This window comes from Bos indicus x Bos taurus, chromosome 21, assembly GCF_003369695.1.
Source record: "Bos indicus x Bos taurus breed Angus x Brahman F1 hybrid chromosome 21, Bos_hybrid_MaternalHap_v2.0, whole genome shotgun sequence".
In the NCBI taxonomy this organism is placed as follows: Eukaryota; Metazoa; Chordata; class Mammalia; order Artiodactyla; family Bovidae; genus Bos; species Bos indicus x Bos taurus.
In genome coordinates this window covers 67,981,448-68,005,280 of record NC_040096.1, presented here as the reverse complement: position 1 = coordinate 68,005,280, position 23,833 = coordinate 67,981,448, and the positions used below count along the sequence as shown (strand labels likewise).

At 41.4% G+C, this 23,833-nt stretch overlaps 1 protein-coding gene across 11 annotated transcripts in view; it reads right to left on the bottom strand.

Moving 5' to 3' along the window:
• The window catches only part of MARK3 (microtubule affinity regulating kinase 3), a 116,911-nt gene that overhangs the window by 23,379 nt on the left and 69,699 nt on the right, over window positions 1-23,833 (bottom strand). For 8 of the 11 annotated variants that reach the window (XM_027521855.1, XM_027521857.1, XM_027521856.1 and 5 more), the window contains exons 4-12: window positions 20,173-20,221; window positions 17,444-17,509; window positions 13,717-13,787; window positions 5,682-5,738; window positions 1,973-2,209; window positions 1,695-1,814; window positions 1,347-1,446; window positions 710-822; window positions 42-195 (exon numbers count right to left, since the gene is read on the bottom strand). In XM_027521855.1, coding sequence (XP_027377656.1) covers window positions 42-195; window positions 710-822; window positions 1,347-1,446; window positions 1,695-1,814; window positions 1,973-2,209; window positions 5,682-5,738; window positions 13,717-13,787; window positions 17,444-17,509; window positions 20,173-20,221 — 967 coding nt within the window. The other 3 variants (XM_027521851.1, XM_027521859.1, XM_027521860.1) reach the window with 2 other exon arrangements.

Here is a 23,833-nt window from a genome sequence, read left to right as displayed (position 1 = left end):
GGAGGCCTGGAACACACTGGAACGATCTCAAACTTACGCACCGTGGTCACTGTAACGCCTCTGCTTCTGGCTTGAAGAGACGCTTCTCTGCACTTTGTGGTGAGGAGACTGGCCAGTACTGTTGTTGAGGTCACTGCTTGGCCTAACCTTAGCAAGTGAAAGATTGCTGCTAGAACTGGAATCACTAGCATCCAGCTAAGAGAAAATGAGAAAAACAGAGCAAACCACAACACGAGCCCAAATGGTTTATTATGAAACTAAACTTCTCATAACACACAAACCTCTTACAAATTGTTCATTTAGAGAGAAAAACCACAGTGTACAAAAGAGACACCCTAAACTCAGGCAATAGTATTTTTCTGACTACTGGAAAAATTCACACAAGGATAGATATTTATGTCCTTCTAGGCTTTTTCAAAAAACTAAAAATGCTCTATTTCATCTGATACTTTACACCATTTTAAAAGTATCACTGACTACATAGGTTAACTTAACAAAAGCCAAGTTAATTAAAGTTTATTCTCTTAAAGCTAAAATAGTAGCTCATAATAGTCATAGGAGGTAAATTTGAAGGTAATTTGAAGTCATTTGAAGGTAAATTTAAAAATATCATCAATGTTATACACACTAAAAAAACCCAAAACTAATTATTACATGAGCTAATAATTCACAAAAAGGATATTATACATTTTTATCTGGTTATACTTACCTCTGAAGATTTTCTCCCCAACAATAAATATGTAGCTGTGATTTCATCATATTTCATCTTACTAAGAGATTCTTGAATTTCTTCTTGTGTATATCCCATTCCCACCATAATATCTAAAAGAAGGGCATAATACAGTTTATGGGTTTCCTTTGGTTAAGAAATCATTACATTACAGGGTAAACTAATTTCCTTCATTTGACTGAAAAGATCACACATTGTTCTAACATAAATGGGCAGTTGGCTTATTTCTGAGTTACTGAGTACTATTACAGGGCCTGCAGATAACTTCCTAAATATGACAAAACATATTAGCTGCTTCATGTAACCTACATTTATCCCAGTTATAATCCCCGTTTTGGTGGGTTGTGTCCCACTCTTGTGATCCCATGGACTGTAGCCCACCAGGCTCCTCTGTCCACGGGATATTCCAGGCAGGAACAGTGGAGCAATTTGCCATTTCCTTCTCCAGGGGATCTTCCCGACCCAGGGATTGAACCTGGGTCTCCTGCATTGCACGCAGACTGTTTACTGACTGAGCTACCAGGGAAGCCCATCCCTGTCTTAGGTGTACACATATAAGTGAAGGGAAAAGTATGTTACTTGCACATACACCAGCATGCAGGCACAGAGTAATTACCTATTCTTTTCTGGTCTGAGATGTCCAGTTCTGGTTCAACGAACGGTTTCAGCTCATCATCCTCATGCCCTGCGTTGATCCACCTGTCCTTCATGATTTGCTGAAAGGTGAACTGGGTCGTTAGCAGTATAAATGAAGCATTCTGATAATCACAATATTTAGGGAAATTTATTCTCAACATTTCATCAATTATGGTTCAAACGATAACTTTTTAAAAATGTCTCAATCTTGTTTAAAAAAAAAAAAAAACCCAGGATAGTATTCAATATGGCATACAAACTAAGCAAAAGTCTAAAAATACGTTTAAAGACTCTCCACTGTTGTTCTTTATTCCACTTATGTGATTACCTCTAGAGTGCCTCGTTTTATTGGATTTAGCACCAGGAAACGTTTGAGAAGGTTTTCACAGTCTGTGGACATGTAGAAAGGGATTCTGTATTTCCCTCTTAATACTCGCTCTCTCAGTTCCTTTGGGGAGGTAGAGAGGAAAGAAAACTACTAAGTCAACTTTTAGGTTAAAAAAGAACCCAACTCCCCCACTGAAACAACACTGACACGTTAACTCGAATCATTTGACAAAATCCTTTAAGCTTTTTGAAGAACTAGGATGAAACTGCTTCATATACCTTTAGGTTCTGCCCATCAAAGGGGAGCGACCCGCTGACTAGAGTGTAAAGAATGACGCCGAGGCTCCACACGTCCACTTCCGGCCCATCGTATTTCTTGCCCTGGAAGAGCTCTGGGGCCGCATACGGAGGACTGCCACAAAACGTATCCAGTTTACTGCCAACAGTAAATTCATTGCTAAAACCAAAGTCAGCTATTTTAATGTTCATATCAGCATCTAACAATAGATTTTCAGCCTAGAGGGAAAACATCAAGACAAAAATGAAATTTAACAAAAAAATATAGTGAACTGTGAGAGAATTAGGCATTTCATAAAACCTTTCTGTAATGATATAAACTTAATATATCCTAATGAATAAGAAAACATTCTTTCTAGAGAGAAAAAAAAAGATAATTCAGAATACCTAATGTTCTAGCATTAACCACCAACAAGAGGTGCACGGTACAGTGGTCCCTCGGTCTTCTGAGGGCACTGGCTCGGGCACCGTGGACACCATCCTCCACCATCATATAAAACGGTCCAGCCAGCCAGCCCTCCTAAGCCACAGATGCAGAACCTGGGGGTATGGGGGCCCAACTGTATAGATCAATTCCAGCACCAATTTAAACAGCAAATGTTCATGACAAAACAATATTGGAAGAGCTTATTCAGCTAAGAATAAGGGGCTTTTAAAAAACAGATCCTTCTAAGTATCCTTTTAAATGGACAGTCACATTTTACAAACACTGCTAAATAAGGTGTATAATGGCTATTACTGAGAACAGGGGCATCCTAAACTTCATTTAAGACAGAGATCACAGTCATGCCTGCTTGTCTTAAGAGACATTTAGGCAATTATACACCAGGTGTTATATTAGTGTCTGGATGCACAGACAGACAGGGTCCTGCCCTCAGAAAGCTCACAGTTTACAAAGGGAGGGGAGGAAAAACCTGCAGCTATACTCCAGGCCCCCAGTGCTGTGACCGAGAAGAGGGGAGTGGTGGGCCCGGCACTGAGAGGTGCGGTCTGGCTTCCTAACCAGATGGACTGAACCACTGCAAGGATTAGGTGATGGCAGTGGATGTGTCAACGTGAGGGATTTCAAGCACAGTAACGGTCTGAAAACCCAGAAGGTGAGACAGAACATGGTTTGCTCAAGAAACTGAAAGGCAGAGTACGGTAGAGAGGGCTGCGGACACGGCTATGGCTGAATTACAAATGGCTAAGCGACTTGAATTTGGCAGTAAGGAGTTCATGATCTGAGCCACAGTCAGCTCCTGGTATTATTTTTGTTGACTGTATAGAGCTTCTCCATCTTTGGCTGCAAAGAATATAATCAATTTGATTTCGGTGTTGACCATCTGGTGATGTCCATGTGTAGAGTCTTCTCTTGTGTTGTTGGAAGAGGGTGTTTGCTATGACCAGTGCATTTTCTTGGCAAAACTCTATTAGTCTTTGCCCTGCTTCATTCTGTATTCCAAGGCCAAATTTGCCTTTTACTCCAGGTGTTTCTTGACTTCCTACTTTTGCATTCCAGTTCCCTCTAATGATGGCATCTGGTCCCATCACTTCATGGGAAATAGATGGGGAAACAGTGGAAACAGTGTCAGACTTTATTTTTTGGGGCTCCAAAATCACTACAGATGGTGACTGCAGCCATGAAATTAAAAGACGCTTACTCCTTGGAAGCAAAGTTATGACCAACCTAGATAGCATGTTGAAAAGCAGAGACATTACTTTGCCAACAAAGGTCCGTCTAGTCAAGGCTATGGTTTTTCCAGTGGTCATGTATGGATGTGACAGTTGGACTGTGAAGAAAGCTGAGCACCAAAGAATTGATGCTTTTGAACTGTGGTGTTGGAGAAGACTTTTGAGAGTCCCTTGGACTGCAAGGAGATCCAACCAGTCCATTCTGAAGGAGATCAGCCCTGGGATTTCTTTGGAAGGAATGATGCTAAAGCTGAAACTCCAGTACTTTGGCCACCTCATGCGAAGGTGGCCAGCCCCCAATCCCCCCCAGCATCACAGTCTTTTCCAATGAGTCAACAGGAGAAGGGGACGACAGAGGATGAGATGGCTGGATGGCATCACTGACTTGATGGACCTGAGTCTGAGTGAACTCTGGGAGTTGGTGATGGACAGGAGGCCTGGCATGCTGCGATTCATGGGGTTGCAACGAGTTGGACACGACTAAGTGACTGAACTGAACTGAAGCGACTTATATTCAGGAAGTTTAGCTTTTTATCCTAAGGGCAATGGGAAGCCACTGAGAAGTCATTCAAGCAGGGAAATGACAAGTTTTATTTGTGTGTGTGGTTTTTTAAAAAAACATTTATTTACTTATTTGGCTGTGCTGGGTCTTAGTTGTAGCATGTGGGATCTAGTTCCCTGACCAGGGATCAAACCTCGGCACCGAATGCAGGAGGCCCAGAGTCTTAGCCAGTGGACCTCCAGGGAAGTCCCACAACAATCTTATTTGTGTTTTTAAAGGACCATTCTGGTTGCAGTGTAGGAAAGAGGCAAAATTGGAAGCAGGGAGGACCAGGCAGGAGGCTAGTGCAGTGATCCGGCCCTGGACACCAGGGGACTAGAACTGGACAGTGCAAGTGGGGACGGAGAAAATCACACTCAGGAACACGCAGGGAGCAGCAGCAGGGACCTGAGGACCGAGGTGGCGTCAGAGCAAAGGAGACAGAGGCACCTGGGGTGCATCAGTCGCCACAATGAGAAATACAAATTTAAGTTTAGCAAGGGAGAGTTTAGGTATCTAACGTGCTAAATCAAGCTGCCTGGGGGTTGCTGAGGAGCTGTCCTTCTGTCAGCTGGACACTGAGTCCTGGAAGAGAGCTCTGGGTGCAGGAACAGATCTGGGGGTTAGCAAACCAGAGGTGATGGAGTGAATGTGAATGCAACAAGGGTGGGTGAACAGAGGAACAAGCGAATCAGTAAACAACAGTTATGTGAGGAGAGAGAAGAAGTGATCACCAAGTTAACAAAGAATCTAGACAATGTTTAGAGAAAAATGGCTGTGAAGGTGAAGAGAATAAAAGGGTATATTGGGAAGAAGAACTGGGGTGGGAGGTTCTTAGGTAGAAGAGGGTGTGAATGTAAGCATGTTTTACACATGCTGCTATTGAGGTGCCAGCAGAGACAGGAGGTGAAGAAGGAGGGGTGGGAGGAGACAGCAAAGCAGCCTGGGAGGGAGGGACACAGATCCTGAACACCAGAGGGGTCAGCAGCAGTGCTGTGCTGTCCTGTGACAAGAGGAAAACTCTGAAAGGTCAAGGGTGGATGCAGGTGCAGCTAAGCTGAGGGCCTGCTGGGAAACAGGGAGTTTCTGCCTGCTGTTTCTATTTTCTCTGTGCAGTAGGAAACCTGAGCCTATGCCAGGAATGTGGGCAAAGGCGGAGAACCGTGCAGTCGGTCTCAAATAGCCGCTGCTGTTAATAGGAGAGAATGCTGACTAGGGAGACAGAAAAGGGTGAGGGCAGCACTCAGCATGCTGTCCAGGGGAAAGCGTGCATTTCTGGGAGTGCTCACCTGTTGGGTGGTGGGTGATTTTTCTCCAGAGACCAACAATAAGCTGCTTTAACTAAAATGGAAACTAAACCTTAGGATTCCTTCTGAATTTACTAACACAATCTAATGTATCCCTCATTTGTGTCGTGAGCAGCAGGAGCTGAACACACACAAGGAAAGCGTACACGAGTAAGGGCACGTGGCTCACCTTGAGGTCTCTGTGAACGATGCGCTTCTGGTGGCAGTACTGCACTGCAGACACAATCTGGACAGGAGAGAGGCAAGGCCATTAACCGTCACCGACGCAGACTCACGGTCAAGACAGAAAAACACCTCTAATGTCCACATACGCAAAGCACTCAGTGGGCACTTCAACGGCTGTGTAGATCTCTACAGATAATTTTCTTATGCTTTATACCTTTCAATTTGGAGAGACTGAGGGGTGAGTGCAAGAAGAGCTAGGTGAGGCTGTTCTCTCCAGTTTTAACTATAAAGTCTCTTCTCAGGCCCTGTCCCTCAACATTCCAGTTATTTCTAAGTGTGGTGCTGGGGCCCAGCAAACCACTGGGACCCAGAGCCCAGAATCAGAAGGCTCTCCACGCCCACGCCATCAGCTCACAGCCCAGCTGGCAGCGGCAGACCCTCCGCACCAGGTGTGTCATCAGGCTGCCTCTCTTCTGCCATCCGCTCCTGACAACACTCTCCTCCTTTTGGCTAATGTAGGTTCAAGGGCAGCAAAAATGACTTCACCTCTCTAATGACCAGTGTCCTCTTTCTTAAAATGGAAGAATGAATGTTGTAATGCATGTGAACTACAAACTATTAAAACTATTATGTGCTTTATCAATAAGAATCTCTTCTACACTTAGCAAATGATATCCTTTTATTTAGCCAACTTTTGATTACTCCTGGGATTAGCACTGTTATTATTCCTATTATTTTCAGCTGCACAGCACAGCTTGCAGGATCTTCGTTTCCCAACCCTAGGGATTGAACCTGGGTCCTCAGCTGTGACAGTGCCAAGTCCCAAACACTGGACCGCCAGGGAATTCCCTGATTGGCACTGTTAAATAACTGCTCTAGAAATTTAACAGTTACTACCAACTTTCAAGACTCTTATCCTAAAACTTTATAAGCTTTATTAAAGTTTTATACGATTATAAAAATTTTAGGAAATACAGAAAGTACATACAAGAATATGCTTTTATAACCATCAAAGGCAAAATGAAAGGAAAATGATATGAAAAGGCAAAATGATAGGATACTGAAAGAGGAACTCCCCAGGTCGGTAGGTACCCAATATGCTATTGGAGATCAATGGACAAATAACTCCAGAAAGAATGAAGGAAGGGAGCCAAAGCAAAAACAATACCCAGTTGTGGATGTGACTGGTGATAAAAGGAAGGTCTGATGCTGTAAAGAGCAATATTGTATAGGAACCTGGAATGTCAGGTCCATGAATCAAGGCAAATTGGAAGTGGTCAAACAGGAGATGACAAGAGTGAACGTCAACGTTCTAGGAATCAGCGAACTAAAACGGACTGGAATGGGTGAATTTAACTCAGAAGACCATTATATCTATTACTGCGGGCAGAATCCCTTAGAAGAAATGGAGTAGCCATCATGGTCAACAAAAGAGTCCAAAATGCAGTACTTGGATGCAATCTCAAAAACAACAGAATGATCTCTGTTCGTTTCCAAGGAAAACCATTCAATATCACAGTAATCCAAGTCTATGCCCCAACTAGTAATGCTGAAGAAGCTGAAGTTGAACAGTTCTATGAAGACCTACAAGACCTTTTAGAACTAACACCCAAAAAAGATGTCCTTTTCATTATAGGGGACTGGAATGCAAAAGGAGGAAGTCAAGAAACACCTGGAGTAACAGGCAAATTTGACCTTGGAATACGGAATGAGGCAGGGCAAAGACTAATAGAGTTTTGCCAAGAGAACGCACTGGTCATAGAAAACACCCTCTTCCAACAACACAAGAGAAGACTCTACAAATGGACATCACCAGATGGTAAACACCAAAATCAGATTGATTATATTCTTTGCAGCCAAAGATGGAGAAGCTCTATACAGTCAACAAAAACAAGACCAGGAGTTGACTGTGGCTCAGATCATGAACTCCTTATTACCAAATTCAGACTTAAATTGAAGAAAGTAGGGAAAACCACTAGACAATCAGGTATGACCTAAATCAAATCCCTTATGATTATACAGTGGAAGTGAGAAATAGATTTAAGGGACTAGATCTGATAGAGTGCCTGATGAACTATGGACTGAGGTTTGTGACACCGTACAGGAGACAGGGATCAAGACCATCCCCATGGAAAAGAAATGCAAAACAGCAAAAGGGCTGTCTGGGGAGGCCTTATAAATAGCTGTGAAAAGACGAGAAGTGAAAAGCAAAGGAGAAAAGGAAAGATAGAAGCATCTGAATGCAGAGTTCCAAAGAATAGCAAGAAGAGATAAGAAAGCCTTCCTCAGCGATCAATGCAAAGAAATAGAGGAAAACAACAGAATGGGAAAGACTAGGGATCTCTTCAAGAAAATCAGAGACACCAAGGGAACATTTCATGCAAAGATGGGCTCGATAAAGGACAGAAATGGTATGGACCTAACAGAAGCAGAAGATATTAAGAAGAGGTGGCAAGAATACACAGAAGAACTGAACAAAAAAGATCTTCACGACCAAGATAATCATGATGGTATGATCACTGACCAAGAGCCAGACATCCTGGAATGTGAAGTCAAGTGGGCCTTAGAAAGCATCATTACGAACAAAGCTAGTTGAGGGGATGGAATTCCAGTTGAGCTATTTCAAATCCTGGAAGATGATGCTGTGAAAGTGCTGCACTCAATATGCCAGCAAATTTGGAAAACTCAGCAGTGGCCACAGGACTGGAAAAGGTCAGTTTTCATTCCAATCCCAAAGAAAGGCAATGCCAAAGAATGCTCAAACGACTGCACAATTGCACTCATCTCACATGCTAGTAAAGCAATGCTCAAAATTCTCCAAGCCAGGCTTCAGCAATACGTGAACTGTGAACTTCCAGATGTTCAAGCTGGTTTTAGAAAAGGCAGAGGAACCAGAGATCAAATTGCCAACATCTGCTGGATCATGGAAAAAGCAAGAGAGTTCCAGAAAAAACATCTATTTCTGCTTTATTGACTGTGCCAAAGCCTTTGACTGTGTGGATCACAATAAACTGTGGAAAATTCTGAAAGAGATGGGAATACCAGACCACCTGACCTGCCTCTTGAGAAACCTATATGCAGGCCAGGAAGCAACAGTTAGAACTGGACATGGAACAACAGACTGGTTCCAAATAGGAAAAGGAGTATGTCAAGGCTGTATACTGTCACCCTGCTTATTTAACTTATATGCAGAGTACATCATGAGAAACGCTGGGCTGGAAGACGCACAAGCTGGAATCAAGATTGCCGGGAGAAATATCAATAACTTCAGATATGCAGATGACACCACCCTTATGGCAGAAAGTGAAGAGGAACTCAAAAGCCTCTTGATGAGAGTGAAAAAGGAGATTGAAAATGTTGGCTTAAAGCTCAACATTCAGAAAACGAAGATCATGGCATCCGGTCCCATCACTTCATGGGAAATAGATGGGGAAACAGTGGAAACAGTGTCAGACTTTATTTTTGGGGGCTCCAAAATCAATGCAGATGGTGACTGCAGCCATGAAATTAAAAGACGTTTACTCCTTGGAAGGAAAGTTATGGCCAACCTAGATAGCATATTCAAAAGCAGAGACATTACTTTGCCAACAAAGGTCCATCTAATCAAGGCTATGGTTTTTCCAGTGGTCATGTATGGATGTGACAGTTGGACTGTGAAGAAAGCTGAGCACCAAAGAATTGATGCTTTTGAACTGTGGTGTTGGAGAAGACTCTTGAGAGTCCCTTGGACTGCAAGGAGATCCAACCAGTCCATTCTGAAGGAGATCAGCCCTGGGTGTTCTTTGGAAGGAATGATGCTAAAGCTGAAACTCCAGTACTTTGGCCACCTCATGCGAAGAGCTGACTCATTGGAAAAGACTCTGATGCTGGGAGGGATTGGGGGCGGGAGGAGAAGGGGTCGACAGAGGATGAGATGGCTGGATGGCATCACCGACTCGATGGATCTGAGTCTGAGTGAACTCCGAGAGTTGGTGATGGACAGGGAGGCCTGGCGTGGTGCAATTCTTGGGGTCGCAAAGAGTGTAACACGACTGAGCGACTGAACTGAGCTGAACTGAACCATCAGAGATGACATTTCCTGTTATTTTGGTGTATCTGCTTCAAGTCTTTACTTTGGTATTATGTACGTGTACTTAAATATATATGATTATATACATACAAAAGTGGGGCCATAATGAAAATACTTCTTGTTTCTCCAAATCATCAACTTTCAGTTGTAAGCAACATGCACCTAACTATACTGGACACAAAAACTCAGAGAGGGCTGATCTCCTGGTTGATATTGGTTCAAAATAAGCAGCAAGGACACGCTGGGCTGGGTTTGGGAAGGATGCCAGAGTCAAGGCTTCACTAAGCAGCTTCCTACTTTATAAAGTGAATACGAAGATTAGACCCACTCACAGTCACCTGCTGCTGCTGCTAAGTCGCTTCAGTCGTGTCCGACTCTGTGCGACCCCACAGACGGCAGCCCACTAGGCTCCTCTGTCCCTTGGATTCTCCAGGCAAGAATACTGGAGTGGGTTGCCATTTCCTTCTCCGATGCATGAAAGTGAAAACTGAAAGTGAAGTCGCTCAGTCGTGCCCAACTCTTAGCGACCCGATGGACTGCAGCCTACCAGGCTTCTCCGTTCATGGGATTTTCCAGGCAAGAGTACTGGAGTGCGGTGCCATTGCCTTCTCCCACAGTCATCTAGAGGCCCACAAATCCTGTGGCCAAGACACCAGCTCTAGAGCATCTGTTAGTAACGACGCTGCTCCATTCTGGCAGCATGAGAACTGGGAAAGTGAAATAGATTTGTTTCCCCAAAGGAACAGGTTTATTGCCGAGGACACAATTTTATCTTACTTCTTCTGCCTGATCCAATTTTCCCTGTCTCTTCGCCCCCGCCCCCCTGCCCCCATAGTCAGATTTCTCTCATAGGTTATTTTCAAATTCTACTTTTGAACCAGATGTGACACTTTCGTACCATTTCTCAAAGAGAATTTCTCTTCTTTTACCTCCAAACAGTGCAAATGCCACAACAACTTGGAAGTACTCAACTTTAAATTATTGCTTTTTCACATTCTGCTTTTAATGTAAAAGTAGTTATTTCTATGGAAGGCTGAGAACCTAGGTTGAGTCTCAGGTTAAAATAAGAATGCAAGCCTAATTCACTTCTGGTCACACATGAAAAAGTAGACGTAGCAACACAAGCAACCCATCAAGGAAGAGCGAGGAAAGAAGATGGAGCCAGGAATCTATTCTTCTTTGGAAAGAAAAAACTAAAGCAGCATAAACAGTGATTAGGATGAGAGTGGTGAAGGAGGTGGGAAGAGGAAAGACCATCTGCTGATGAATATGGAAAGAAGGGCTTATTTCTGGCAGAAAACAGATGAAGCACAGTGTACTCTGTGTGTGTGGCATACCTTTGTCTTCGCTGTAAACAGGAAAACTTTCTATTTAGTCAAAGTAATGAGGACTTAAGTTTTTGGATCCTCCAATAAAACAACAACAAAACCTTTTGGAAAGCATGGCAATTAGAAACAGAAAAGTGGAGGTACCAATATCATGCCTGACCTTTCCAGGTTTACACAAGTGGACTTAAGGAAACATGGTGGCAAGGAGAAAAGCTGACATTAATTATAAGCACTGTAAATCAAGGCATTAACTGTGAAAGCACATAAACTATCTTTCCTAGACCAACTAATAGATTCCTCAACTACATACTTCAGAATCTGTGCTGGAAATTTTTAAGATAAAAAGCTGTGTGACAGGACTTCCCTGGCACAGTGGGTGGGAATCTGCCTGCCAATATAGAAGACACAGGTTCGATCACTGGTCTGGGAAAATCCCATATGCTGTGGAGCAATTAAGCTCCTGAGCCACAACTACTGAGCTGGCAAGCCTGCAGCCCGTGCTCTGCAATAACAGAAGCCCGAGCACCACGAGGAAGAGTAGCCCCCATTCACCACAACTAGAGAAAGAAAGCCCGAGCTAAGCAATGAAGACCCAGCATGGTCAAAAAATACAAATAAAAAGTGATAAATGTCCAAGTCCCTTTGACAAGTCAGATCCTACCTGGAAAATGGGTGAAGAAAGAAGAGAGGAGCCAGAGATCGGAGCACCACACTGCTTCCCTGGAGAAGGTCCAGACTCACATCTGATACGAGGGCTGGCAGGAGCCCTTCCCTCACAGTCAATAAATCACACTCACATAAACACTTGCAAGTCACACTCATCTGAGTGGGAAGAAATTCCAGTTTTATGAGGCAAAAAAAATCTTGATTTTCAGGTGGCCAATTTATAAAAATTAAGAGTACAGATACGGAAAGGGCCAAACAGACTTGTTTTGTAACAAAGAGAAATTTGAGCTTCCTTCCATAGACCACAGAATAAAGTGGTATCAAAACTGGAAAGGACTTCAGAATTAATCAAAGAGAACTTCCTCTTTTTAGAGCTAGAAAAACTGAGGACCAGAAAAGTTAAATGATGGTTAAAGTCTGATATGTAACAGGTTTTAATTCAAAGTACCATTAGGATGTCTTAAGATTTTAAAAGTAAATTTAAGCAACAGCAAAAGTTAAGACACTTATTTATAAGTCCTTATCTGTAAACACTAGACTAAGCAGATCAAAATCTTGAAAATCAGTTAAACCTGCCTTTATAAATATTGTGAAACCCTTAAAGACTCCTACCTATACTTCCACCTTAACAACCTTACATGTGAATAAAACAAAAATGTTAAGTTTCTAAAAGAAATGAGGCTATACTGCCATTTACATACAGAACTTCAAACTATGGGAGGATAGTTAGATAATAAAGTACCTGCCCTTCCTTTTACCTGAATCTGAGGTGGGCAAATTATGGCCTGTAGGCTGAATATGGCCCACCACTCGTTTCTGCGAAGAAAGTATTGTTGGGAACACAATCATATGAGTGTATTCATCCAGATATTGTCTAAGCTGCTTCTACGCTACAATAGCAGAATTAAATAGTTGCAAAAGACTGTATGGCCTACAAAGCCTAAAATTTACTATCTGGCACTTTACAGAAAGAGTTTGCTGATGCCTACTCTAAGTAAGACCACACCATAACGATTAAGAATTTTAGTTTGGAATCACAGGTCCTGGCTCTGAATCAATGGAAGGTCTGCTATTTGCCAGGCATCAAATTTTGGGCAAATTATGTAATCTTCCTGTGCCTCAGCTTCCTTATCTTTAACAAATGAGCACAATGATCTTTTGGGCTTCCCTGCTGGCTCAGAGGTTAAAGCATCTGCCTGCAATGCGGGAGACCTGGGTTCAACCCCTGTGTTGGGAAGATCCGAAAGAAATGGCAACCCACTCCAGTATTCTTGCCAGGAGAATCCCATGGACTTGTAGAGAAGCCTAGTGGGCCACAGTCCATGGGGTTGCAAAAAGAGTCGGACATAACTGAGTGACTTCACTTACTTATGATGATCTTTACTGACAAAGCTGCTGCAAGATTTACATTAATGGAGGTAAAGGACTTAATCCAATACTCACGGGTAAGGATCAATCAATAGTTACCTTTATTAGAGACTTATATCACATTTATGCTCAAAACCTACGTATTAAAATGAGTCTCTTTAAGGCAATGGGCAGAGACAAAGCAAGAAGACAAGTCATTAATTCACAGGTTAAGTTCTGTTTGGCTTTGGCTTATGTAAGACAAAACCGATAATGAATTTTGAGATTATAACACTTTTGCTAAAAATTGGAAACAGTTTTAATTAATGCAATCACCAAGTGCTCAAAGACTCATTTTTTAAGGCTCAACTGTCAAACAACTAAGATTAAGAGTGGGACTATAATTCCAATTACAAAGCTAGAAACAGAACTCATAGCTGCCTCTAGCACAGTGCTTTAGGCATGAAAGCACTTAATAAATTAATATTTTGTTGCATTGAACTGAATGGCCAACCCCTGCTTCATCCAATGCACCTTATGACATTTATAGAGGCAAACACTTGTTTGCTTCAGGGTTTAAGCCAGATAATGTTATTTAATCAATAAACTAAACGTGCAATAATCCATACCTGTCTAAATTTAGCTCTTGCTTCTTTTTCCTTCATTCTTCCATGTGCAACCAAATAGTCAAACACTTCACCTATAATTGAGAAAAATAAAAGTAAGCAGAAGGCCTATTTCTGAGCATTAACTTTCCCATAAATTAAAAATGCTTCACTTTTAGCAATGCTGTAATTTTAATTTTTAAAATGCAGTTATGAAGATAAACAGAAATATGTGGAATTTGAACTAACCCAGCCTTAACTATAGGAGAAGTTTATTGATAAAATCTTTTAAGTTATAGAAAAGCCTTAACATTAAATTCTCATATATTTCAATTGTGACACTTTTACTTTAAAGGTTTTGTTTCCAGTATGCTTTAGTAAAAACTTGGCAATGAAAATTGAAAGTTAAAATGGAAATGTTATTTGTGTTCAAAGAAGGTGTTTTCACTATAGGATTATGACAGAAAAGCATTTCCTAAATTCATTCATGCAACAAATAATTACTGAGAGTATACTAACTGCTGAGAACTGTTCTTGGCTCTGGGGAAATACAGAAGTGAACAGAGCAAAGTCTTTCTCCTCACGGAGTTTACATTTCAGGAGGGGGTAGACAGATAATAAGCAAATAAATGAATATACAGTGTATCAGATGATAAAACGTACTGTGGAGAAAACTCAGGGGAAAGGAACAGGGTGTGTGCGCGTGTGCACGCGTAAGCACTGTGCCGACTGCTGTGAGGGAGTGCATACTGTAGTCAACCGTCAAATGAAACATTTTGATACTTAAAAAGCTTAGTTTCAGAACTTAAGTATTTCTGAGGAAAACCTTATTCTGAACTGTACATTAGTATCTCTGACTTTTGAACTTTCGGCCCTAACTCTGAATAAATTTTAAAATAATAAATGGGCATAAATATTTTCAAGTTATTACTGATTGCATAATGATCTTTTGAAAGGAATTACATACTGTTAATTTACACTACGCAATACATTTAACTATGGTGAATTATAAAATTAAATGTCAGTATTTTCTCCAAGAATGCCATTCTATCTGCAGAATAAAAAAATATGTCAAAACAAGTGGTTAAAAAGTGAAAAAACAAAGATGTGTGCATACCACATGGAACAGTTTTGACTTAAAAAAAAAATTATGGATTAAACCCAGTAGTTGTACAGTCACACAGATAATGTCAATGTAATTTTAAAATATTTTAGGATTCCAATGCGATATAAACCTGTTAAGAGATTTTGGAACCATAAAGTCATACTCACAATCACTGTTATAAACCAGGCATACAACCCAGACTCCCCCCGCTCCATTAAAAATGCATTAGCACTCAGGGTAAGCAACTAAATTAAAAATCTCTGCATGATATTATTTACTAGTAGAAAAAACAGCAAACAGTAGTTCTCCCCACCCATGTCAAGACAGTTCAGAAAGCCCTTGGTTCAGGTCCTGTCACTATAACCAGTGATGAAACCATGGGCACCAGACCAACTTTTCAGATGTTCATCTGTAAAAACTAGGCAGTTGCCCTGGATGACTTTCTGAGATTCTTTCCAATTCTAAAATTCTATGATTCTATAAAACTGAAGAATATGAGGCTAGGGAGGAGTAGGTAGCCAATTTAATGAAACTTTTGTTGTTCAAACTGGCAAACATATCAACAATAAACAGCTGCCTTGGAGACAGAAGGTGCTTTGTTGAGCTGATTAAAACAAATGGTCCAAGCCAATAAACCACCACTGATCAGTGCTGTTATCATGTTAAGCAATGGCACTGAGGCCTCGAAGGAGGACGGTGCGGCCATGTCCACTGAGTAGTTCAGAGACATGCAACTTATAAGGTCACACTGCCAATGAGGGGCACTGGCTAGACTGACTCCATGTTTGTCCTTTCCAGAGCTGATCCTTTCGGGATGGACACTTCTCCAATACAGAGCAACTGCTATGACCCTGTGACCTAAAATAGATGAAACAGAAAGCCATGACTGACTGACCAATCGGGAGAGGCTATGTGGTATTGGAAGGCTCGGGCTCCAGGCCTGGTAACATGACCACAGGGGTATTTCCTAGCCTCCATCTCCTCACTCACTGCCTGGCCACATCATGGACCCATTGTTAAAGTCAGAGGAGATCAAGTAAGAGAAAAAAGCACTTGTGCACTGTAGAGGCTCCATAAAGGAGAAGATTACGAACTGTAAGAGGAGTAGAAAGCACGGGAACTCCATACAGATTCATGGTTCTACAATTCATGAACTGAATTCAACTCTTCCTACTACTCCTCAACTGTGAAAATCCCAACTAAAATCTCAAACCACACATTTAAAATATGAAGCACACAACTAATAATGAACTGCTTCTGCTGCTGCTGCTAAGTCACTTCAGTCGTGTCTGACTCTGTACGACCCTATGGACAGCAGCCCACCAGGCTCCTCTGTCCACAGGATTCTCTAGGCAAGAATACTGGCGTGGGTTGCCATTTCCTTCTCCAAATAATGAATCAGGAGTATGAAAAAGTGGTGTAGGGGGTGCGCTTGCTCTGCCCACAACAGATTTACAATCTTTTATTTAGTGGTCAACTCATCACAATGAGGCTGTGATTCAACTTTCTGTCTCCAGGTTTTACATTCTGGATCAAAGGGTTTGTTTAATAAAACTCTACTATAATCAAAACAATTAAATCTATACTGTGGAGTTAAACAGAACATGTCGCCAGTAGATTAAAATTTCATTAATTCAACTCAATTCTTATTTGCTTAGAGCCTGCTATGTGCCAGGCACTGTATTAGAGGCAGGGAAAACACAAGCAACAAAGCTTCTGCCTTTCACAATGAAAGTTCATGCGTGGTCCACAACCTACAAGCATAGCCTAGCCAAAACCTTAAAATAAGAATCTCTGTGAAAGAGAACAGCTATATACATTCATTTCATAAAAATGTCTACCTTTATATATCCTTATAGGCAAGTAATTACTAGTCTTTAATCTTTAAGGAAATCTAATCCTATACACTGTGACCACCATTTCTGGCCTTGGGAAACAAGGGGCACAACTGATGTAAAAATCTGATAAAGAAATCCATCCAACATGCAGTACACATTTATTTCAAACAGGCTAATGCATTGATGCTTTTGAAAATTCAAGCACTGGAATAAAAAAAATGTGCTATAAACAATGGAATATTACTCTGCTTTAATAGGGAAGGAAATTCTGACACATGCTACAACATGGATAAACCTGAAGGACACTGTGACGTAGGAAGTCACAAAAAAGACAAATACTGTACGATTCCAGTCATATGAGGTCCCTAGAGCAGTCAAAGTCATACAGACAGCAGAATGGTGGTTGCCAGGGGCTACAAGGAGGGAGGACGGGGAATTATTGTTTAATAGGGACAGAGTTTCATTTTGGGAAAATGAAAAAGTTCTGGAGATGGATGATGGTATTGGTTAACAATGTGAACGTACTTAATGCCATAGCACCGTACACCTGAAATGGTTAAAATGGTAAACTTTATGTTATACCATAAAAAAAATCCAACTATTTGCATATTATCGATTAATGATGATAACAATGAAACGCTTAACAGCAAACCACTGAACTGCTAGGAATCGGCTCTTCTGATTCTCGTCCTAGTGTATTATGATTCTGAAGGTTACATGAAACTCTATCTTTATCTACATGGGCAGTGCAGTTGCATATTCTTCTAAAAGGGAGGGACGAAAGAAAAACAATTTATAAATGCCTTACCTCCACTTGCATACTCCATGATTAGGTAGAGTGTTTTGTCAGTTTCAATGACTTCGAATAACTTCACTACGAGAGGAGAGAAGATACAGGAGAAAAAGAAACAAATGTCTGTATGTACATACCATATACATATAAACTAACTACAAAAAGTTAACTTTTTCCCTGTTAATACCTGGCCCTCTTAAAAAAAAATGATTTTAGGAAACTTTATATTACAAAAGCAGAAAAGACTTTATAAAAACATGGAATTCCATAAAAATGATTTCTGGGTTCTCAAACACTGTAACTTCAGGATGCATCAGCAGTTTCTCGGCTCTCATTTCATGCCCCTGTAGTATGTCTGTATCTAGCCTACTCCTGTATGTTCATGTCCATTCACCTGTCATTGTGGGTTTAAGGATACATAGAATTCCACTTGAGACTTTTGTTGCTTAAGAAATTTATCACAATTCTCAGAGAAAAAGATTCCTTTCTTTTTTAATGATGTATATTTTATTTTTGTTTGTCCGAGCCATGCAGCATGCAGAATCTTAGTTCCCTCACCAGGGATCTGACCAAGGATCCAGGGATCCAACCTGGGCCCTGTCAGCGAGTGTGCAGGGTCCTAACCACTGGACCACCAGGGAATTCCTAAGATTCCTTTGTTTCTATTCTAAAGCCAGAGACCAAAAAATAGAACAGGTTATACTGAAAAGAACTTTTTAATTATTTTCAATGGGTCAGTGTGACTGCTATAGCAGTCTCTTATTACAGATAAAACTAAAATTTCTATTACTGCTAATTCATAAAACCATAACAAATCAATCAGAAATATATAATTTTTAAATAAAACTGAAGTTGATTTCCAAAACTATCTAATCACTATGTCCTGTATCTATTTTGTTAATACATATGTTACAATTAAATTCAGCAAAAAGGAGAGCGGCGAGCGAGAATGCTAGTCTCTTCTATTGTGGGTTATTTTCTGATGCTTTAATACAGAGTATTAAATCAAATCAGTAGCTTGTACAGTATTTGATGTGTTTGTCAAACTGGTGAGTTAAAACTATCATATCATTTCTAAGATGGCATATGTTCAGGTTGTTAAGAAAAATTATTTAAATAAATGTAAGACATATGCTGGTAAGCCATCAACATATTAGTAAATTCTGTAATTCCAATGCAGGGGGAATCCCTGGCAGTGCAGTGGTCAGGACTCTGTGCTTTCACTGCAGGGGGCCTGGGTTTGATCCCTGGTTGGGAAACTCAGACCTGGCAAGCCAAAAATAAATTAAAAAATAAAATTCCAATGCAAATATTGGCTCTTCTAGGAAAACTACTTTAATCCAATGGGAACTTAAATTTTTAGAAATTTATATTTTCAAAGATATGTCATTTAGTGGTAAGTATAGAGAACTTCAATCAGGGTACAACTTAAGAAAAAACACAACAGGTTTCCGTGAGCGGGCTCTTGGCAGTGCATTTGCAGCAGGGAGTTGGAGTTTGAAGTCTAGCGCTGGTTGGCTGCCCTCACACAGCTGCAGTGCAATATGGAGGCCTCTCTGCGTTGCTATATATCCTGCCACACCCCTCGCTATTCTCCCCAGCCCTGTCACAGCCCATGATACGGATCATTTCACATCTTAACTAACATCACCGATAAGGGGATAACGGCTTGGTAGCATTTTCTTAATAGCACATGAACACAATAATGCCTTTTACATGATGGTGGCTCAGATTAGATGAAATAGGGTGTAAGTTTTTTCCATTCTGTGGTTCCATTTTATTTTTCTATTCTTGTGCTTCAAGAAGTCTTGATAAGATTTCCCTAACACCAAAGTTATCACACTCCCACTTCCTAGAACTGATTTTGATATTAAGCTGATACAACTGGTTCTCTTAGGAGCTATTTCACTCAAATATTTTTAGATTGTAGGACTTATTACTATATAAGAAAGCAGTTGTATTATTTTAAAAGACCTGCATTATGCATGGAATCAAAAATTTTCACTGAGGTGTGTACACAGGGTCAGCTTTCATGTTGTTCCTACAACTACGATGAGGGCAGGACCATGACCCACTCTAACCTTTAGACACACCTCACTGCATAAAGCACAGAGGACACAGAAAGCAGGTCTGCACAGTGTAAAACAATTCATACCAAAAAATTCTATTAGATAGCAAGTACCCTGTATCTGTTTTTTTTGGCCGTGCTGAGCAGCATGTAGGATCTTAGTTCTCTGGCCTGGGATCGAACCTGTGCCCCCTGCACTGGAAGCACGGAGTCCTAACCACTGGACTGACAGGAAATTCCCTTTATTTTTTAAAATATGTTTCAATGCACCATTATTTCCTCAGGAATACAGCTAGAGCAAAAAACACCTTTGAAAACTTTAGCTTACTGTAATTCCCTCTATCTAAAATTTAGGTGCAATTATGACATTTTGATATATTAAAATTTAGAAAATTACAATCTGATTACAGATGTTTCTACTAAATTAAAGCTTTACATTTGAATGTTTAATACTGAATCTTTTAACCTATCTTTAGCAATTTCAAAAAGTTAACAGAAATGATCAACTACACACACACACACACACACACACACACACACACATATATTCTAAAAGTGTACCTGGAATGGGAGAAGGGAAGAAATCTCCTGTCACTTCTGGAATATATGTTTAGCTTTATGAAAAACTTTCAAGAATGCATTTAGACCCAAAAGTATTTAAGAAAGCAGAAAGTACCTATGTTTGGATGATTTAAAATCTTCATTATTCTCACTTCTCTGAAGAGCTAAAAAACAAACACACACACAATCCCCCCAACACAGGTTATTAAACATTATATTCCACAGTGGCAATATCAATTAAATTGTTCTCTTAGATAACTGATTCACTGATAATGTTTAGTAGTCCACATCTAAGACATGGAAATCCAGAGTAATTATGACGTAATTTTGTTGTCTAATACTAAATGAGTCCATTTCAATGCTCCAATACTAATGCGTCAGTTTTATCGTATGAAAAGGCAGAGTTCCCAGAGGATGATACTTTGCTATTTTGAATTATATTTTGCTATCTTGAACACAGAAATCAGATTTAAGCAGAATAGTTTGTTATTAGACTTAGTCCAATTCAGTATCTATCGAGGAATTCTAATTCTGCAAATCAAAACTTGTACAGTCCCAATGAACTGCATCATGAGTGTAATGGATTGATAATTCCAAGTAATTCTATAAGGCTTTAAATAAAACCACTTCAAGCTGCCTAGCCATCACACAGAATAAAGCAGAATATTAAACTGTTGCTGTACAAACATGCTGTGAATTCAGAGCATCATGGTCTGGGCTAATATGATATCTCATAAAATAACAGAATTTTAGAGGTCATCTTAGACAACCCTCCTGCAAACCAGTGGAAACCAGAAAAAGAGAGGAAAGATCTTCCAAGGTTCTCCTATCTTTCTGTGGGGAATGTGGTTAGAACTAGTCTCCTAGCACCCAGGGTATCACAGCCTGTAGGAGGCAAGGCTAGAAAGTGGTCTGGGAAGGAGGAGCGGCTGCCTCTGGGATGGGAAGCTGGGACTCTCCCCGCCCTTGTCTTTGTCCACCAGGTCTCATCTAGAAATGAATCAGCAACTAACAGGCATGGAGGCAGCTGGAAGGCAGGGAGGCACAGCATCTGACCTACAAACAGCTCAGAGCTTAGAAACATGGAATCCAGATGAACGGCCTTTCTGTCTACAATACCGGGCTTCCAGGTGGTGCGGTGGTGAGGAATCTGCCTGCCACACAGGAGACACAAGAGATGCAGGTTCGATCCCTGGGTTGGGAAGATTCCCCTGGATAAGGAAATGACAACCCACTGCAGTATGCTTGCCTGGGAAATCCCATGAACACAGGAGCCTGGCGGGCTATACAGTCCATAGGGTCGCAAAGAATCGGACATGACTGAAGCGACTAAACCACGACCACCTATGATACTGGACCATCCACTAAAGGCTTGGGCTCCTTCTTCATTTCCTTCTGTTACGCAAACACAGGAACCTTGTTTTCCCAATTCATTACAGCTGGACTTGTACCTATAATTTGAACCTCCCAGTTATTTCTATGGCTGTTAAATTAGAAGAGTGACAAGTTGGCTGTCATACTAACTCAGCTCAGGACACTGTTTTAGAATGAAACCCTGAGCATGGCCATGGCAGACTGCTTACACTTTCAGCCTCAACTCCAGGCACTCTGATTTCTCCCAGAACATACTCTTTCTTTCCTTAAAATTTTTTCTCCTTTTCATCCTTCAAGTCTCAGGCAGATTCTCTGAAAACCTTACTTAAGTAGGTTTCCTTCGTTTTACATCATAGCACTTCTTTCCCAGAATGTCCTTCACGTTGTGATAATACATTGTGTTTATCAGTGCATTTTTGCCGCCTCATCTACAGGGAGTGTGTCTGCCTCCTGTCATCAGTGGAACCTCGAAACCCAGCCTGGCACACAACAGGAACTCATCTGTCTGATAAAAGCCTGCTAGAAAGTACTGGGTACCAAGAAGTGTGGTTTGAGCCAGTCTCCTTAGCATTCTAATGACCACACTGCTTTTAGATCCTGAGTAGCAGAATGCCTAAGACAGGGCTGTCACAGTTCTGCTGGCAAAAGGGGCCCAACAAAAACACCTTACATCCTACTAGCAGCACATCACCACAACATCAGAACCAAAGAGCAAGAGAAAGACAGAGTCCTGCAGGGACCCAAGGGACAGAGAGCTCACCTCTGCCTGCGGTGCTGGGCACCATGGAGGTAACTGGATTTATGCAGTTCCAAATGGGCTGGTGATGTGAGCAAGACAGGGAGGCGCAACCAATGAAGACTATTTCAAGAAGACCAGGTGCTCCACCTGCCAGAGCACGGGTTTCCAAGTGTGGACTTTACACCACCAGCATCAGAACATTAGGGTATCTGTGCAAACTGTAGGTTCCTGGGTTCTACCTATCACTAGATCTGAAATGAGCTTTGAGAATTTTACATTTCAACTAGCACCCCTGGTGTGGTGCTTTTAAAACAGGTTCACAAATACTTTGTCAATCCTCCTCTCAAAAGGTAGAACTTAATATTCCTCCCTTTCAGTGTGGACTGCACTTAGAGACTTGCTTCTCATGAAGCGAGGAAAGCAGAGCGATAGGGAGGGGACATCAGAGACTAAGCTGTAAAGGCACTGGGGCTCCTCCTTGCTCTCACAGATCACTGACATGCACGTCGTAAGGACAGTAAGTACTTCAGTGGACAGGCCCAGGTGGCAAGGAACTGAGGACTCACACCTGCGGCTGCTGAGGAACCGTGGGCCCTAGACAAGAGCCAGGTGAAAGGGCCTCCTAGAAGCGGATGCACCAGCCCCAGTCAAACCTGTGGGCGCCTGCAACTGTGGCTCTTCCCCAAAGTATCTTGACAGCATCTGAGCCAGAACCATCCAACTAAGTTACCCTCAAACAGATGACTCAAAGAAACTGAATTACCACAGGTTCTAAGTTGCTAAGTTTTAGAGTAATTTTTAGAGACTAGTAGTAGGTAATACACTAGAGGAAACACAATGAAGTTTGAAAACCAAATCTGTGTGCAGGTCAAGAAGCAACAGATAAAACCGGACATGGAACAACAGACTGGTTCCAAATTGGGAAAAGAGTATGTCAGGCTGTATTGTTGTTGCCCTGCTTACGTAACTTACATGCAGAGTACATCACGCGAGATGCTGGGTTGGATGAAACACAAGCTGGAGTCAAGATTGCCAGGAAAAATATCAATAACCTCAGATACGCATATGATACGACCCTTATGGCAGAAAGTGAAGAGGAACTAAAAAGCCTGTTGATGAAGGTGAGAGAGAAGAGTGAAAAAGTTGGCTTAAAACTCAACATTCAAAAAACTAAGATCATGGCATCCGGTCCTATCACTTCAAGGCAAACAGATGGGGAAACAAAGCAAACAGTGACAGACTTTATCTTTGTGGGCTCCAAAAATCACTGCAGATGGTAACTGCAGCCATGAAATTAAAAGATGCTTGCTCCTTGGAAGAAAAGCCATGACCAACCTAGACAGCATATTAAAAAGCAGAGACATTACTTTGGCAACAAAGGTCCGTCTAGTCAAAGCTACGGTTTTTCCTCTAGCCATGCTATAAAGAAAGCTGAGGGCCGAAGAATTGATGCTTTTGAACTGTGGTGTTGGAGAAGACTCGAGTGTCCTTTGGACTGCAAGGAGATCCAATTAGTGAGTCCTAAAGGAAATCAGTCCTGAATGTTCGCTGGAAGGACTGATGCTGAAACTGAAGCTCTAGTACTTAGACACCTGATGTGAAGAACTGACTCATTGGAAAAGACTCTGATGCTGGGAGGGATTGGCGGCATGAGGAGAAGGGG